Consider the following 19,463-nt stretch of genomic DNA (forward strand, 5'->3'; position numbering starts at 1 on the left):
ACTGTTTTGTTTGATGTACTGTACCGACACTGAGTGTAACTCATTCGTTGTTGCACAGAGTGGTGTGATTTTAGGTTCACATCAGCAGCACTGCACTGTGCTGCACCTCTTCTTCGTTTTGCGATACTTAAGAGAGGTGTTAAAAGTAACGTCCTTTTAGAGTCGTGAATAACTAATGTACTGTAGTACAATAGTACTGTATAGGCTCTTTTCCACATTATAAATGAATTATTAAATATGTTCTAAGATTTGCTTTCCATTTCTGGTTAGGCATGTTCTGCTTTATGCAAAAAATCAGCCTGTAAAAGTGCACTGAATGCGTCGGGACTGAAATACTTGTACGATGTGGCAGATTTTCGAATTCTACACGTGCCAATTTGAGCAAGTTTTACTGTAGTTGAATTGCACAAAAACTGAAGTAAGGCCAAAACTGAGCCAATTAAATGGTTTGCTGTGATTTTCTAGGATCTTAAAGTAGCTAGTATAACTCAGGCCTATCTACAACTTGGAGAAGACATTTTCTTCAGATATTTAGCATTTCTTACGTATATGCCTCACTTTTACCACCAGCAATGTATGGCACAAAGCACAACATATGCGTGTAGTGGCTTGACACTGTGAGGAATGTGTAACCTCCACCACGTTAATGCTACTAATTGAGGAAAAGTAATTATTGATAACTTATATCATCAGTATTAGTCTTACAGAACTGTGGTAATAGTAATGATCGTTAGAAAATAATTTAGTTTTATGACTGAAACAAAATAGAATCATTTGGTTTTCACCCCTCAGAAAATTTCGTTTTACCTCTCAGGGGGTAATTAACCACAAGTTGGGAACCACTGATTTAGTGTGAAGCGATTTGCAACAGTGGTGGATAACATGTTGTAAAACATTTTAAACTACAAGAGCCGATGATGAGAGCACAGCTCTCTCGAATCCGGCCATCCAATAAAATGCCTTTGAGTGGTTTCGGCTTTTGAAGTTTTCTGCAGTTATCATACATTGCAGCTCGTCCCCAGGTGAACACTGTCAGGAATACATAACATTTGTTGTTGTTGTGGTCTTCAGTCCTGAGAGACTGGTTTGATGCAGCTCTCCATGCTACTCTATCCTGTGCGAGCTTCTTCATCTCCCAGTACCTGCTGCAACCTACATCCTTCTGAATGTGCTTGGTGTATTCATCTCTTGGTCTCCCTCTACAATTTTTACCCTCCATGCTGCCCTCCAATACTAAATTGGTGATCCCTTGATGCCTCAGAACATGTCCTACCAACCGATCCCTTCTTCTAGTCAAGTTGTGCCACAAACTTCTCTTCTCCCTAATTCTATTCAATACCTCCTCATTAGTTATGTGATCTATCCATCTAATCTTCAGCATTCTTCTGTAGCACCACATTTCGAAAGCTTCTATTCTCTTCTTGCCTAAACTATTTATCGTCCATGTTTCACTTCCATACATGGCTACACTCCATACAAATATTTTCAGAAACGACTTCCTGACACTTAAATCAATACTCGATGTTAACAAATTTCTCTTCTTCAGAAACGCTTTCCTTCCCATTGCCAGTCTACATTTTATATCCTCTCTACTTCGACCATCATCAGTTATTTTGCTCCCCAAATAGCAAAACTCCTTTCTACTTTAAGTGTCTCATTTCCTAATCTAATTTCCTCAGCATCACCCAACTTAATTCGACTACATTCCATTATCCTCGTTTTGCTTTTGTTGATGTTCATCTTATATCCTCCCTTCAAGACACTATCCATTCTGTTCAACTGCTCTTCCAAGTCCTTTGTTGTCTCTGACAGAATTACAATGTCATCGGCGAACCTCAAAGTTTTTATTCCTTCCCCATGGACTTTTAATTCCTACTCTGAATTTTTCTTTTGTTTCCTCCACTGCTTGCTCAATATGCAGATTGAATAACATCGGGTAGAGGCTACAACCCTGTCTCACTCCCTTCCCAACCACTGCTTCCCTTTCATGTCCCTCGACTCTTATATAACATTTACCAATTCTAAATTTATGCTATTTATTGCTTGTTTACATTTTCATAAGACAGGGAAGTAAAATAAACAAAAAGAAATGATTTACATTAATTTTTATCCTCACTACATCTTTTGCTTACAGGGCCTGTTGTCTATGCTATCACTATTTTTAATAATAATGACAGTAATAACCAATCATTCTCATCCAAGTAGCACACAGTGAAATTTAAATCTTCATTGAACCAAATATTTGGTTGTTTCTTCCAAATATGTTGCAATAGGTGAGGTTGTGGTTACAGTGGGACTGAGAACACAGCCCTTTTTTGTGACACCATAGCAAATTTCTCTTCTATACTGAGCTGAGAGTGTCAAATTGTGTCTTGCTTCCAAGGATATAGTCTGCCCTTTGCTCTCTTATGGGCTGCGTGGAACCAGTAGTTGACACACTTCTTTTGCTCTCATCATGCCTTATGGTGAGAATCAACAACATGCACGCATCACCTAAGTAGCCACTGGCACCTGTCTAGACTTCTACTGTCTCGTGCAGAAATGTATAGTATTCTTGAGTATCTGTCCTATTTTAAAGTCAGTTCATTCCAACTACAAATGGATTCCAGCAAACTACAGTGTAAACATTGTAGCTGTTCATAAAAAGTCAAATTATACGACAAAAATTCCCATGGTTGACACTATGATGAAGTCTGTTGCCTGATCACCACTCCCTCCCCACATTCACCCTAGTTCTCAGCCAAGCTGGCATGACTGTTCTCCTTGAAACCTTTCTGTAATGCTGTACTTGAGTAACTGTGAAACATGGTCTGAAATGTCTTCTGGTGTGTGTTTCATTTGCAGTAACAGTAACTAATATGTAAATAAAAGATTGCAGTCATGATTCAGTTCTGTTCTCAAACTTTCGCTCACCCCACAATCTAGTGATGTCTGTTGGTGCTGTATTTCAATTAAGAGTACTTTGCGGATGGCAGATTGCAATGGCAGTGGGTACCCACAAAGCTAGCAACACAGTGAATGTGTGTTGCTCGAGAAGGAACTATGGTTGGCTAGTGGCTGACCCCTACCACTCGACTTGTTGAAACATCAGTCTCAAAGTAATTTTGATTGGAGTGTATTTCCACAAAAGGTCTTGCCACTGTTCTTAAGCCTCATGATAACAATTACAGTTAGTTTAATATGATTTATTTCATTGTTAAACAATTAATTCCCAATAAGTGCTCATTCTGGTTTCTCCTGAATGTCGCCATCTTGCTCTAAAGTTGATTGAAAGCTGATAATGTTTTTATGTGGTATTTTCAACTTGTACTTGGGACAAAGGGTAAAGGTGCAACTAAATTGCGGAGAAATAAACACTGTGGAAATAGGAAGAGGAGTCAGGCAAGGATGTTGTCTGTCACTGAGTCTCTTCAAACTGTATGGAGAATGGTTGGTGAGAGAAGCTTTGAAAGGATGTGGAAACTTCAGGATAGGACGACGACTCATCAGCACCATCAAGTATGCAGGTGACCTAACAGTGGTCACCAAAAATCAAAGACAGCTGTAACACATACATGATGGTTGGTGGGAACTGAAACGAAATATGGCATGGAATTCAACATTGAGAAATCGAAGGTTATGTGGATATCAAAACAGGAGGAACCTTCGAGGAAGATAACTGCTGAACTGGAGAATGTGATACAGTGCAAGTACTTGGAAAGCTTGCTGACAAAGAATGCCCACTACACAAATGAAATTTGAGCAAGAATTGCTATGGCCAAGTCCCCATGAAACAAGGATAGGACTCTGCTGACCGGCAACTTGGGCTTGGAATTAAGGAAGAAACTGGTGGAACATTGGCCTGTACAGAGCAGAGACATGTACCATGAGAAGAATGAAGAAAAAATAACCTGGAAAGTTTAGAAATGTGGTGCCGGGGAAGAATAGAGAAGATCAAGTGAACAGATCTGGTGACACATTACTATGTACTGAGAAGAGGAGGAGAGAAGAAAATTATTCTGAATACAGTTCTTTAGAGCAGTGGTTCACAGCCTGGGGTAAATTATCCCCTTACGGGTAAAATGTAATTTTCTGAATGATGAAAACAAAGGAGTTTTATGGTAATGGACTTTCAAAAATAATTTAATCTCTGTTTCATGCAAGGCTATAATACTGATTACATAAGTTATCAACAATTACATTTTCTTCAAATACTAGCATTAATGTGTGACGCAATATGATGGAGGTTACAACTTGTGAAATGAATGTATCATCATCATCATTATCATCATCATCATCATCATCTTCTTCTTCTTCTTCTTCTTCTTCTTCTTCTTCTTCCTCTTCCTCACATTGCCCTACCACTACACATGCATTCTGTACATAGTACCATGCACCTGTGACGGCGACCTGTACTTCACTTTTGCTTAAATATCTCATGAAAATACCTGTTGCAGGATTGTAGGTAGTTGCCAGGATAAACTGGAAATTGCTTCATTATTCCCTTCGTAATGACCAGTACCTGTTGCAGGGCTTATACTGTATTATTATTATTATTATTATTATTATTATTATTTAGTGACAGTGGTCTGACATGAAGTACTGGCAGCCTGAAGTCTTTAAATTTCTGCCAGTTTAGAAGTAACGAGGCCAGCAATCAAGTGACAAACAAACAGGGGCCTAAGTTTAGTGCACATATTTTGATTCGGTTGATTTCAAATGGGGTTGAGTGAGCAATTGTCACTAGTGAGAATAGTAGTACAGGGGAAGCATGTTTTGTATCGAGTGTCCAGCCCTTGACAATTAGCTTTCTTTTCTGAGGAGGAGTTGCAGGTAGCACTCATGTTGTGCTTGACAAATGCGTCATCATTCTATTAAAAAATGTTGTTGGAAATGTACAGTATCAATAGTCTCATTGACTCAATAGTTCATGGTTTAATAAGACCACAGGTGTTTCGCAAAAACTAAACGTTGCTTATCTTTCGTGATTTTAAAATGAGTGATCAACGGAAGTTTTTTTTCACTCTAAAATTTATGTAGGTGCTAATGTTGGTGACAGTGTGGATGGGAATAAATAGCTAATATCATATTGCACTCGGGGGTAATGCTGTTGTCAGAAAGGCTAGCAACCACTGCTGTAGAGGAAAGTCATCTGGATCAGATGCATACTTAGGCATGATGGGCTCACACACAATGTCATCAATAGGAAGATCAGAACAACTACAGTCCAAGGAAGAAGGTTTGAACATCTGGATGACATTAAATATGGAAGTATACTGCAGACTGAAGGCGCAAGCTGTAGACAGAAAACATTATTGTCAGAAATTCATACAAAGACATGCACCTGCCACTAGGCAGAATACTACATAATAATTCTAATATGTGAACAACATCCGAATTTCTCATGTGCAAACCATTTGGTAAATTGTTAAACTCTTGCACAACCAAACTAAATATTGACTTGGGTTCAGAATCAATTAATGTTTTTTTTAACGACTACATTCTTGACTTTGAATGTAAGCTGTACTTAAAAAGCAGCACAAAAGTTTGCATTCCGTATCCATAAATATATAAGAACTGCAAACGTGTTCAAATAGAACAGTAGTTTGTAATATGGCAGAATGTAATGCTATTTCCTCCTGTCTTTCACAGAATTGTCAGATTTTAAGCAGCGCGATAGAGTATTGTAGTGACTAGTCCATAGGCTCCCTTGCAGTATGCCATGCAACTCAAATGTCACATGATTGTTCAGGCAAGGTTGATACCGTATGGAGTGCTTTGGTATATCGGAAAATCTTGAGCCTGTTTGAACGGAGTATTGCATGCCCAGGCCCACTCTTCTGAATTCTTCATAATAAATCTGCACATGACCTGACCAGCCAAAGTTTCATATTTAAATGAAAGACAACTCCTGAATTAATGTATTAAACAATAGATAAATGTTGACCTAAGCAGCAGTAGTTTTATCTATGAGTATAAGATGACTGTATTTTACCAATGACGAATTTGGGAAGAAGCATCATCTTATAATCGAGTAAATATCATACTTAAAATAGGTAAATTATGCTAAATTTTGAGTAATGATTTCCACTTCATAGTAAAATAGGAAATACGTTAGTTAACATATTCACCCACTCGTACTTTCCGGCTTCTGAAAAATGTGGCAAAGGAGACTATTTCATTAGCAGATGCTACTCTGCAGACCCTGTTTCATTCAATTGTGGCACAAGGAAAAAGTGATTGGTTTATCTCATAGAGAATAGAGAAATGGCTTGTATGAACAGTCTAGTTTGTTCATATTCTTTTCTAATTGTAATAACATGATGAGGATTTTATGTATGATAATATATTTTTATTTTATGTAATGGATGTTTGTGTTGCAGACTGGATACAGCTATGGTTTTGGTTTTGTGAATTACCAAAAACCTGAGGATGCTATTCGTGCCATCGCAACACTAAATGGATTCCAGGTGCAGAATAAAAGATTGAAAGTTTCTTTTGCACGACCATCTGGTTATGATATTAAAGATACGAATCTCTATGTAACAAACTTGCCACGGTAAGCTTTTATTTTAATTTTCTTTATTGTCTTTCTTTCTGGCATGCGGGAAAATCTTTACTACTACTTTCTATAAATACTTTAATAATTCCTGACTTCACTTTAATGTACATTTGTTTGAATTGAAAATACAGAGCTGTCTCCAGTGGCATCACTAGGATGCCCAACAGAAACTGAAAAACCATGGTATCATAGTCCAAGTTCACAAAATAGGTCGACATTTGCAAGTGTAAATTAATAGTAGCTTATGCCTTGGTTTGCAATTTGATTAGACCATTTATGGGATTTGGGGCAATGTAATAGTGTATCCTAACTGGCACGATCTAGTATCTGTTTCTTTTGTTGGTACAAAAGTTTTGTAGAGGCAACAATCACAGTAGCCTAGACTACACTTCATTGTGTTAAAGTTTGCACATGTATGCAAGAATACCTAAGTACCTTCTGGTCCATAAATTTTTGTACTTGTAAATGTAATGGAAAAGAAAATTGAATAGAGCTGATAAAGCGTCACAGAATCTAAAATGCCGTAAAGACTTTTTTATATTAAGATGTTTAATCACCTTTGTGGCTCCACAAATATTTACTAATGCTTCTTGTACTGAGCCGTACAGTGCTGCAGAAAATATATCTTAGGTGATATATTGAAATGAAATGTGTTGTGAATTGATTTTCTAAGTAGTTTCATGAATTGCTTTCAGAAAGTGTTTGAAATTTTTACCCCGAAACTGATTATATGTGCTGCCAATCATCATCTGATTCATCCCAGGATTTGATCTTAATGCTCAATCTATTCTGAAACTTTGTTAAAACATTTTTCAAATGTTATACCATGAAGTGCTCAAACCAGACCTGATATAGTGTCCTCTTATGAAGTGCTTGTAATGACATCTCTTGATTGAAAGGAAACTGTATTTGGTCCTTCATCTATGTGAACATAGTGTTGGATGGATGACTGCTGCAAAGGAAAATGTACTGGTATTAATGTAAATTGATGTAAATGATATTTCAGTAAAGTGTGACAGCAAGAAGCAATTGTCACAGATATTCATGAAATAGATCCATTCAGATTGTGATGCAAAGTAGCTGTTTGGTTTGTAAACTGTTACGACATTTTTTTGATGAGTTATAGTGTCAAGATGACTTCTCATGTTCATCTGCAACATTTTACATTTTCTGTTATTAAATTTATAATGAGTTTTTTTTGGAAATGCATATTGCCACAGGAAGATCTAAATCTGTGCTTGAATGGAATGAACAGAATAGAGTGGGAAGAAACCATAACAACTGGTACAATGGGACTAATCCTCTGCCATCTACCTCTGGTGGTTTGCAGAGTATAGATATTCATAACGGTGAAAAAGACTGCAAATAGAAATTCAGTATGCCAAGTCACTATTTATTCACAAGGTGGAGGTTAATGTTCATGCATCTAATGCTTTCTGTTAAGGAACATGTACAGAAAGCCATAGAATGTGAACATCTGAAATTTATCACGCACTGATTGAATGGAACACTCTTATTGTAAGCAGAGGTCGTAAGATAGCCAGGGTACTACAAACCACCAAAATTGCTTAGTACTCCGTTATGATAGAAATCCATCACAGAGAAAGGGCATAGTTTTACATGCTAGGACCATCTGGAATGGAAAATAGAGTTGAGAAAACTATTCGACTGACTGAAGTTAAGAGAGAAAATGTAAAAGAGTAAATGGATTGTATGAAAATACAACTGTTCTGACAGTCATTGCACCAGAGTCAAAATTTTGTTGTCACGTTCTATACAGATGAAATTGTTTGATTTAATGACTTATGAGACAGGAATGTTGGCAAGTACTAACTTTCAGGAAGAGAAATGTTTAGTATTGCCGATACATAAAAGTGATGCTCCTGTCCTCACTTTTGGAACCATTACTTCCTTCTTTCTGTTGTAGAGGTTCCGCACCTACATAACACTGTCATTTCTCATCTTTCCCATTTTCATTACACCTATCCAACTTCTCAAAAGCTTCATTTCAATTGATCACACTTTTTTTTGTCCCCGCTTTATTTTAGGGCTCAGATTTCTGCAGCACACAACAGAACTGGTATATAATATGCTTGGCATATCATGTTCTTACTTTTCTGAGGAACTATGCTTGTCGCATCCATGTTAAGATCGGCAGCTGTCAAAATTTCTTTTTATTGTCTTTTTTTAGTTTTTGTGATTGCCTTTTGAGGTTTAGGTAAAAATCTTTTTAATTCCCTTCCTTGAGTCCTATATAAGGACATAATTGTAATAGAGTCTGTTTATAATTCCACACAATAAATTTCAAATACAGATTTGTTGTTTAGCAAATGAAATTTATTTGCAACTTTCTAGTTCGGTGAGGCTTTTCATGAGAAGCAGGTAAATCCATGGATTTTGTTGCATCTACAAAAGCAATAGGCAACAAGGAAATTTCTTAGTTTATTTAAAGTTACCATGCAGTATTTCATATGCCAGTGTTCATTTATGCAGATCACTTTAAAATTTCTTATGTCTGAAAAGTAATTTGAGATGGATAGTGACTGCACTTGTTATGTATGAACACAAGGAGACTTGGCTTAAGAAGCGATGTTGGCTATGGTTTATTGCTGGGGTAGTCAACCTTTTTTACCTACTTGCCCACTTCTGTATCTCTGTTTGTAGTAAAGTGCCCACTTCTGTATCTCTGTTTGTAGTAAAGTTTTCTAACTGCCCATCAGTTCCACTGTAATGGTGATTTATAAAGTGAGGAAGTAACTGTACTATATAAAATTTATAAAGCAGATTTACAGCAAGTTAAAGCATATAATAATAATTACTTACCAAATACTTTGTCAAAATTTTATGAAGACCAGATGTAAATGTTTTTCAAATCCCTCTTGTCTGTTGCCCACCATGCAAGCTGGAATGCCCACCAGTGGGTGGTAGGGACCAGGTCAACTATCACTGGGTTATAGGCTTCAGGCCACTTTTCTGAGCTACAATGATATTGGAGTGCCTTTCGGTGCTTTTGGGAATCCCAGTGTTGTTGTGTCTTCCGATGCACCACATCTGACCAGTTCATGGTTTATCCTCACTTAAAGGGTGAGTGCCAGAGTGACAGGTTCATGTATCTCTGGAACCGGCTACACAGCTGCCCCGTTATGCCTTCACAACTGGTATGAGGTGCTGCCCTGCATTGATAACATAGCTGAGCCAGCAGAGGATTACTTTATGTTGAGCAAGTTGCCAGTTTTCCAGCCATGTCGAGACAGGCACGGGCAGTGTGTATGTTGATTATCAGGAGTTCCAGCGTTAAATGGGTAATGAAGCTCCTCAGGGAAAAAGCAGGCAAGTTGGCAAAAGAAGCCAGTGTGCACCCTTTACGTTTACAGGACGTCTCAAGTGAGATGTGAAGATGTCTGTTGAACACACAGGATGTTACCAGCTGCAAATCATAGCTCATACCTGCATGAATGATGCTTCCTGCTAGAGTTCTGAGGCTATCCTTTGTTCCTTCAAGTGGTTGGCTGGACTAGCATTGTATATGGGGTGCAAACAAGGTTCATAGTTTGCAGCATCATACCAGAGAAGATTCTCTGATTTTGTGCTGATTGGGGGGGTCTCAACCAGTGGCTCAGGCAGTTTTGTGATAATTCATGTGTGAATTTCTTGACACCTGTTATCAACCAGAGAGTTATGGAGCATCCCCCCCCCCCCCCCCCCCCCCCCACACACACACACACACACACACACATACACGCAAATAGGTCTGTTGAGCACAGCACAATGTCAGCAGATAGCTGAGTATGTGGGCTGTTTTTAATTTTTTTTTATTTATTTTATTTTTTTATGTTAAGAGGAAGCTCTCCTTAGGATCACCGATGATGAATTGCTTGATAGATCATCCACATTACTCTCAGACAATGTTTGTCATTGCAAATCATAAAGAGAAAATACTAGTGTGATATTAGTACTGCTTATTATAGGTAATATGACCTGCTTAGTAACAATGTTATGATGGTAGCAAAATCCTGAGTTGAGATTGGAATATGTATTGCAAGAATAGGTTAAGTACCAATGAATTTGTATTGCAAGAACAGGTTAAATGCCCATGGTCACAGCCCATTTATTGCCGTGAAAGGTTTGATGGTGTTTAGTGACATTATTACAGATTCCAAATGTAGACTAATAACAAAACTGCTATGTCTGTCTATCTGTTTGAACACACGAACACACTATCTCAAAAAATGGGATTTCACAGGTAACTTAAGTATAGCTTGGCCCACGACTTTATTTCATGAAAATCAGAACATGAATTAAAAAGTATCATCGTTTACAGTCTTTATCTAAAAAATCTGCTCACAGTGCAGTACACCAAAGAACCTATAGGTGGTGCTGTTAGTTTTTTCAACTCAGTGACAGATGTATTTTCAGAAGTTTATGCAGTCTTGTCTTTACGACTGTGAAACTAAGTGCGAATTCGCTTGGCTGCGATACACGGAGTCACTGGTTTTGCTTTGTGTATTAAAAATGACATTGGTTTATTCCTTTTGATGTGTTTCATTTACATTCTTTGCTAGGGTTAACAAATTTGTTAAGTTTTCTTTGTGGTTTGTGGGCCTACTCATAACATTTTGATTTGGTTCTGTGTATAAGTAAATATGCTTAGAAAACAGTAGAGTCATTCTGAATGCAACAGAACAGCTAAAACACTATGAATATATGGTCTCGAGAATCCAGTGACATGCGGAAAGACTTGCTCTGGCTTGAGAACATCAGGCTTTAACTTGCTCTTTGGTATATCTTTCCAAGAGTGAGATATGATGTAACACTGATTGAGAGCATCATGCATCATCTCACTTCTCAGAGTTCTTCACTGACAGAGGCTAATACTGGGAGGTTATAATTAAAGTGCTACTACGCACAGAGGTCCAGTGTGGGCTACACTTATTATATGGCAGTGAAACTTGGTAGACATTCTAATGCATTAATAAGGAACTGATTTACACTGGAAAAAAATTAGTTCAAATATTTGGCCACCAGATGCAAATCTGGCTCTGTGAATGCGGGAGAGGCATATATAAATGTTTCTGTAGGTGATGGATTAGGAAGGAGACCTGAGCAGAAAAGGTCAAACAAGTGAGAAAGGCATAATGTTGATTTTATTTTTAAGTGCCACTTACACACTTCATTCAGTATGAACATTAGAGATGTCAGTGAGATGCTGTATAGTGCCAAATTTGCACCTGATGGCCAAAATTGAAAGTAATTTTTTTCCAATGGAAATAGATTCTATATTAATGCATTAGGATGTCTACCAAGTTTCACTGCCATATGATAATTACAGCTCACACTGTACCTCCATGAATAGCTGCACTTTATTTATAAGCAGCCAGTAGGTACTCCTCTCCAACGTAACATTACGGAAGCAGAAATTTTGATGGTTAGTGGCACAAGCAAGAGAGTTTTTATCGTGACCATAAACAAAGCACAAGGCCAGAAACGTTGTGTTGTGGACATGGACCTTAGTGTTAGTTGGTTGCCAGTTCTACGTGGCTCTCTCTCTTGTCGGTGAAGCAAACAAACTGTTCGTTTGTGTCCGCTCTCATAATTCTTCAAAAATAGCATACAAAGAAGCTTTATAAGTCAAAGATAAATTCCACGAATGCGAAGTAAATAAATACTTGGACACTATCAGCTACTGTGAAATAATTTAGATAAAGTTAAACATGAAAGGAGGTACAAACATGGTAATTAGATGCATTTATAGGCCGCCTATATCAGGAGCCTTAGTAGCAGAGCGCATCAGGGAAAACCTGCAGAATGTTGCGAGTAAGTTTCATGTTAACGTTTTTGTGATAAGGCAAGACTTCAATTTGCCATCTATTGTATCGGAGAGTCATGCGATTAAACCTGGTGTCAGAGACAGGGATTTGTGTGAGATTATTCTGAATGTATTGTATGCAAATTACTTCAAGCAGTTAGAGAAATGCTTCATAAGAGCAGTGTTTTAGACCTCGTAACAACAAACAGACCCCAGTGTTTTGAATCGGTTAACATGTAGTAGGGCATCAGTGCTTACAAGGTTGCAATAGCCTCAATGAGGATGGGTCTTACAAAGCTTGTTGAGAAAGGTAATATTTTTACTTAACAAGAGTGACAGGGTACAAATGGCAGAGTACATGAATACCTGTAGTAAACATCAAGTAATCATGTCAGGTGATGAAGCTGTGATGCACAAATGGATAAGATTCAAAATTGTTGTTCAATATGCTTTATAACAGTATGTGCTTAGCTGTTTTATATCACTATGTGCTGAGCAAAGTTTTAAGGGCATGGAAAATGCATGTTAGAAAGTTGCTGCAAAATCAAGGAGAGCTTCATCACAGACTTAAGCAAAGTCAAAGTTTAGTTTACAAATAAAAGCTGAATGAACCAAAAATAACTACATAGAGAGCAATGCAAGAAGCATTCAGTGAATTTGAGAGTGAAATTTTGCCAAATAACTTGTGTTATATAAAGTCAGTAAGTGGATTGAAAACATTCATTCAGCAATTCAGTGACCATACTGGCACCAAAACGGAAGGTGATGGAGAGAAAGCTGAAATATTGAAGTCATTCTTCCAGAACTGTTTCGCCGTGGAGATCGCCATACAGTTCCTTCTTTCCAACCTCTCAAGAGTGCCAAAATGGAAAAATATCAACTAAAAGAGCTCGATCGTGGTGGGCCACCTGGACTTGTTATGTGTGAGATTGTACAGCAGTAATGCAACAGAATTTGCTCCACTTCTAGCAGTAGTATATTATAGGTTACTGGAGCAGCGATGGGTCCTAGCAACTGGAAAAAAGTTCAAGCCCTTTCCATTTTCAAGAAGGGTATAGTACAGTTGTACATAATTCATTCTTTTGTTGAGTTATGGTATATGCTGTATTCCCACGTATTATGATGTTTTCAGAGGACAAAAAATCTTTATAATAGTCAGCATGACTTCCGCAAACAGAGGGTTTGCGAAACTCTGCTCCCTTTGTTCCACTGCAATATCCAGAATATTGTAGACATTGGCACTCAGGTTGATGCCATGTTTTTTTATATAAAGAAGGAATTTTGTACAGTTGCATGCTGCCGTTTAGTGAACAAAATGTGAGCTTACAGAGTATCAGACCAAATTTGTGACTGGATTGAGGGCTTCCTTGATTCAGGACTTTCTTGCTATTAGAGCTCATCACCCTTAGTCAAGCTAAGGTGATAGATGTAAAAGCAATTTTAGGAGTACACAAAGAAGTGGATAGCTTTATTACTGTCTACAGTATAGTTAAATGATCTTGTGGATAACATTGAAAGTTCCTTGAGCTATTTGCTGATGATGTGGTTGTGTATAAGAAGGTAGCAATGCCAGAAGATGCCTATTGCAGAAAGACCTGCAGAAGACTGAAGAGTCATACTGGCATGGCAGTTGACTGAATATAAATAAATATATTATGTATAAATATCCAAAGAAATCCATGACAGTTTGATTATTCTATTGGCAATAAACCATCCTAAACATTACCTACTGTAAAATTTCTAGGAGTAACCAATTGAAGTGATGTAAAGTGGAATGACCATATAAAACAAACTGTAGGGAAAAAAAACAGATGCCAGGCTTAGATTCAAGAGCATAATTTGAAGGAAATGTTGTTGAGCCACAAAACACTTGTTCAGCCGATTCACAAGTATTGATCATCAGTCCGTGACCTTGGATTGATAGAAGAGATAACGAAGATTCAGTGAAGAGCAACTCATTTTGTCATTAGATAATTAAGTTGGTGTAGAAAGAAATGCTGGACAAACTCCAGTGGCAGACACTAGAAGAGATGTGTTGTGCAGCACGGAGAGGTTTACTGTATTCTGAGAGAGTGCATTCAGGGAAAAGTCAGGCATACACTTCGTGAAATGACCATAGTGAGAAAATCAGAGAAATTTGAACTAATATGGAAGTTTACCAACAATCATTTTTCCAGCACACCACTCACAAATGGAAAAGGGAAGGGTGGAAAAGATAGTAGTATCCAAAGTACCCTCTGCAGTACACATAAGGTATCTTGCAGAGTATAGATATAGATGAAGTTTGTCCTCTTTCTTTCTTTTTTTAAGTTCGTCAATTTTCCTTTGTCTTTTCAGTTACAGTCATCCCATTTTCATTTAGATGCATTTAAGGTCATTCATGTTTGTGGTTCCCTGGACACTATTTTTCATGTAACATTTTGGTCTTTTTTCCCCCACCCAGATTTTGTTATCCCCTTTACTATATATTAGTTCCCCCAATAATTGTAATTTTACTAATATTAGCAAATATTTTGCTAAAGATCTGAACTTGTTTAAGTACAGCCCATTTTGGGCAAAACTCTTTTCACTTAGTTACTTATTTGGAATTGTGAACACTGCTCCTACCTTGTTACAGTGCTCACTTATTTTGCTGTTTATTCTAGCTGTGTATTTGTCACTCTTCTACCTATGTATTTATAACTTGCAGATGTTTTGTACATGACACCATTGACTATAACCTGGATGCAGAGCGAAGTTTGTACCAACTTGGATGAATGCTCCTTTGAAATTTTTTTCATATTTATCTACTGAAAGTTTTAAAATTAGTGTGCTGTTAAAATTTTTGTTCAACTGAAGTGATTTGATTACTGGACAGACACTAACTTTTGAATTGTGAGCTATGATGTTTTTCAGCAAGGAATGACTAATAATAATAGTAATAATGAGAAACTTAAGTTTTCTGTTCTCATTTCCACTGCTGCCTCAGTACGCAAGTGAGGGGTACTACATCTATCTTGGAAGTCTGTCCTTGTATTCCAGATACCATGCTCTGTTTTCAGTGTCAGCTTTTGTTTATTTGATATTTTCTTATAATGAGAAGACATTCACAAACTTAATATAACAATTGGTATTCTCACCAAAGTGTATGACGTTTTGAATGTCTGGTAAGGAGAAGGTTCTTCAGAAGCTGAATATTTCAAAATGAATATTATGCTTAGAGAAAAGGAAGGTTTTAAGGTACTGCAGCCTCAGTATTTGCAGCTTCCTTTACTACTGCCTGTTTTCTTCAGTTGTGATACACGAATGCACACCATTATCTGTAAATGTCAGGAATTAAGAGGGGGTAGGGGGGGGGGGGTTGGGGTGGTCGGAGGGGTAGCCATAGCCAAAATGGTTGACAATAAATTATTTGTATCTTCTATGGCTTTTAGCTCTGTCATGAAGTTGGAACTATATTGGGATGAAGCTAAGACAGGGTGTATACGACCCGGGAGATCCGGGAAAAACCCGGGAATTTTTTCATCTGGGAGAAAACCGGGAAACACCCGGGAATTTTTAGAATTCTGGGATCTTTTTGTTTTGTTTTAGTTTTCAGTTAATTTTTTTTAAAATTTTGACTGGTAAGAAATAATACTCTAACAAAGGATATAACTACATCCCGCTACTGCAGAATAATACTGCAGCAATAAAACATGAATGAGGGAAAAAAATAAAATAAAACTTAAGTTGCAAAGGAAATGTGCCATGTACACAACATAACACAGTACTCCTACAAGCGTCTGCCAGTAGAAAAATGTGTCAAAGGCTTTAGGAAGACTATGCAATGGTTCATAACAACGAATTGCCTCCGATGAGCATGACGTCAAAACTATTTACATTAGATTCGTGTGAGCAGTTGCGAGCGAGCCCAAGCGCATGCATGCACTTCTGACTACAAAAGTATGGCTGTTAGCTGTATAAGCAAGCAGCAAGATGCTTCCCGGAAAAATTATACTGGCGCGCGCAAGCTGCCATATTCACTGGGAGCAAACTGGGGTATCTGCCTCGGGAGGCAATTTCAGTCAAGCGTTAATCGCCATGCAGAACAATGAAGTTATTTTTGTCGGTTTTGCTAAAGAAATATGGCTTTATTAATCTTTTCCACTGAGGCAGTCAATTTATTTGAAACCAAGTGTTTAATTCCACTCTATTGGCTAGTTTCAACTGTTTGCTGTATTTCAAAAGAGCGTGGTTCAAATGGCTCTGAGTGCTATGGGACTTAACTTCTGAGGTCATCAGTCCCCTAGAACTTAGAACTACTTAAACCTAACTAACCTAAGGACATCACACACATCCATGCCCAAGGCAGGATCCGAACCTGCGACCGTAGCAGTCGCGCGGTTCCAGACTGTAGCGCCTAGAACTGCTTGGCCACCACGGTCGGCTCAAAAGAGCATGTTTTCAACTTATAGCATGTATGGTATTATGCCATAATAAAAAAAACCAAAAATGAGACAATACAGTACTGGTACTCCAAGAAAATTTACAACCGAATCTAGACTTAGAAATGTGCACTTTAAGCTTAATTATGCGTTTTAGTATGTACGGAGAGGGGGGGGGGGGGGCGCGGAGACTTTGTGCCCATATGTTGAAATTACTGTAATCTAGTCTGGTATTTTATATCTTAAAATTTTGAAAAAAATATTTATTATTTTTAATGATTGCTTATATCAGATCCTGTAACTGTTTTAAATATTCCAGTAAAACTTTACTCAAAAGTTGAAGCCTTAGTAGTGAATGCAACTTTTTGCAATAAATATTGTGTTCGTATTTTCAGGTTCAGGACTCTTCTTACACATATGTATAACTGTAAAAGGTGTGTTGTGAATAAAAATCAACAAAAATTAAAGGAATTTGTGTTTTTTAAATTTTTGGTGGTGGCCGTAAAGTGCCCCTCCACTAGATGTAAACATTAAGGAAAATGAGTTGGTATAGCTAAGAATGTGCTAAAGGTTATTTCCAGGTTATACAAAGAAAGCATTTCAAGTAGGCCTAATGAAGCCATCTACTTTATAGAATCATTTGACTCAGCAATAAAATTGACCACTCCTAATGTCTGTATATTTACAGTCCATGATAAGTACTGTTGCTGGAAGCACCTGTATCTGCAAATGTAATTGCCAGAATACTCTAGTTGACAAAAATTCAGATCAGAGGATTGCTGAGTGGCTAATGGCCAGGGAACTGCAGACTGATAATCCTTTGAGCCACAATGGTTTCTGCTGCAAACCAACATTTTATTCATTTTGACTGGCTGCTGAGGCTGAGCGGTTCTAGGCACTTCAGTTTGGAACCACGCTGCTGCTATGGTCGCAGGTTCGAATCCTGCCTCGGGCGTGGATGTATGTGATGTCCTTAGGTTAATTAGGTTTAAGTAGTTCTAAGTCTAGGGGACTGATGACCTCAAATGTTAAGTCCCATAGTGCTTGGAGCCATTTTTTATTCATTTTGTTTTGAATGTACCAGTGTCTTTAATATGAGACCACTGATCCTACTAAAGCCTGATTTAGGACTTTAGTAACATTGGTGGTTTCATACTAAAGGCACTGCTACTTCGAAATAAAATGAATAAAAATGGTGGTTTGTGGCAGAAGCCTGTGGTGCTCAAATGGTTAAAGAGTTATTCATTCTCAGGCAGAGGACAGGGCATTGTAGCCCAAAATGAAGCTTCAGCACCATCACCGAGACTTAAAAATCTGATGAATAACAGCAGCAAACGTAAAAGAACAGCTCCAATCCTACAGAACCATGTTTCTCTTGTGACCTCTGATGACTTCCGAGAAAACATTTCTAATGTTGAGATCGAGTATGAAGTAGTCTTCAAGGCTGTAGAGGAGAAAGTTCCTTGTCAGTTCGAACTGCTACTGTATCATACCAACAGGTGGCAAAAGATGCTGCATTGTCTTACAAGGAACATGATTCTCTGGAAATCACTATCTTTTATTCGAGCATTAAAATGCTTACTGTACTAGAAGCAATAGCTGTGAGGGTTTAGATATCCTGTCGTTTCTCCAGCCCTAACACTTGTTCTCTTCCATATTCTCATCTTCATTTACCTATTCTCCTTATTATATCTGCTCCCGTCATTTTCCTATGTTCATTTATCCCTCTGTTGTTTCCTTCTTTCGTTCTTCCCTCTCTCTTATCTCTTAGATGTTAGGTGCATTGCCACTGACATCCAAAATTAAAACTGTCATATAATTCAGTAATAATATGACTGTTATTACCTAATGCCTTTGGTACGTGATAAGAAACTAGTGTATGAGGAAAGCTAAATTATATGAAGAAGTAGCAGTCACATTAAGCAATACAAATCACTATAAACCAGCGATAAATGTATTTTGAAAGAAATTTTGTCTTCTGTAATGCATACGCTGCTGCTGATGGGGCATGTGCCTAACACTAGTTTGGCATGATGGTTTTATTGTTAGCAGCAATGCATTTATGTAAGGGGCAGTCAAATGAACACTATTCATATGGAAAAAACTAAGTAAACTGTTTATTATTTCAAAAGTAATTATCATAAGTGTTAATACATTTATTCCACTGTGAGACAAGATGGTCAATGCCTTCATGGAAAAATGTTTGCTGTTGCCTATAGACCATGATTGTACCGAGGCTTGCACCTCTTCATCCAAAGCAAATGAACAGCCACAAATGTCTTTCTTCCGGGTTCCAAAAATATGGAAATTGCATGCAGAGAGATCAGGACTGTATGGAAGGTGTATAACGGCTTTCCAACAAAAAGAAAATGGTCATTATGCCTGTTGTTTCAGCAATGTTGCAGATGTTTTGCTGGGAAGCCCATATCCATCCTCCATAGACTCCTGTTCTCTCCCCATGTGGTTTTCATATTTTTGAGACATGAAGAAAGACATTTGTGGCTGTCCATTTGATTTGGATGAAGAGGTGCATACCAGGGTACAATCATGGTTCCTTAGGCAACCACAAACATTTTTCCATTAAGGCACTGACCGTTTTGTGTCACAGTGGGACAAATGTAGACAGTTAAAGCAATTACTTTTGAAACAATAAACAGTTTCCTTACTTTTTTCCATCTGACTTATTTTCGTGTGACTGCTCCTTATATAACTG

At 37.7% G+C, this 19,463-nt stretch overlaps 1 protein-coding gene across 5 annotated transcripts in view; it reads left to right on the forward strand.

The window, feature by feature from the left end:
• Nucleotides 1-19,463, forward strand: part of LOC124625801 (protein sex-lethal-like) — a 96,854-nt gene that overhangs the window by 26,494 nt on the left and 50,897 nt on the right. For all 5 annotated transcript variants that reach the window (XM_047149261.1, XM_047149265.1, XM_047149262.1 and 2 more), the window contains exon 3: nt 6,363-6,538. In XM_047149261.1, coding sequence (XP_047005217.1) covers nt 6,363-6,538 — 176 coding nt within the window. The remainder of the gene's footprint in view (nt 1-6,362; nt 6,539-19,463) is intronic.

The sequence above is a fragment of the Schistocerca americana genome, chromosome 8, assembly GCF_021461395.2.
Source record: "Schistocerca americana isolate TAMUIC-IGC-003095 chromosome 8, iqSchAmer2.1, whole genome shotgun sequence".
Lineage (NCBI taxonomy): Eukaryota > Metazoa > Arthropoda > Insecta > Orthoptera > Acrididae > Schistocerca > Schistocerca americana.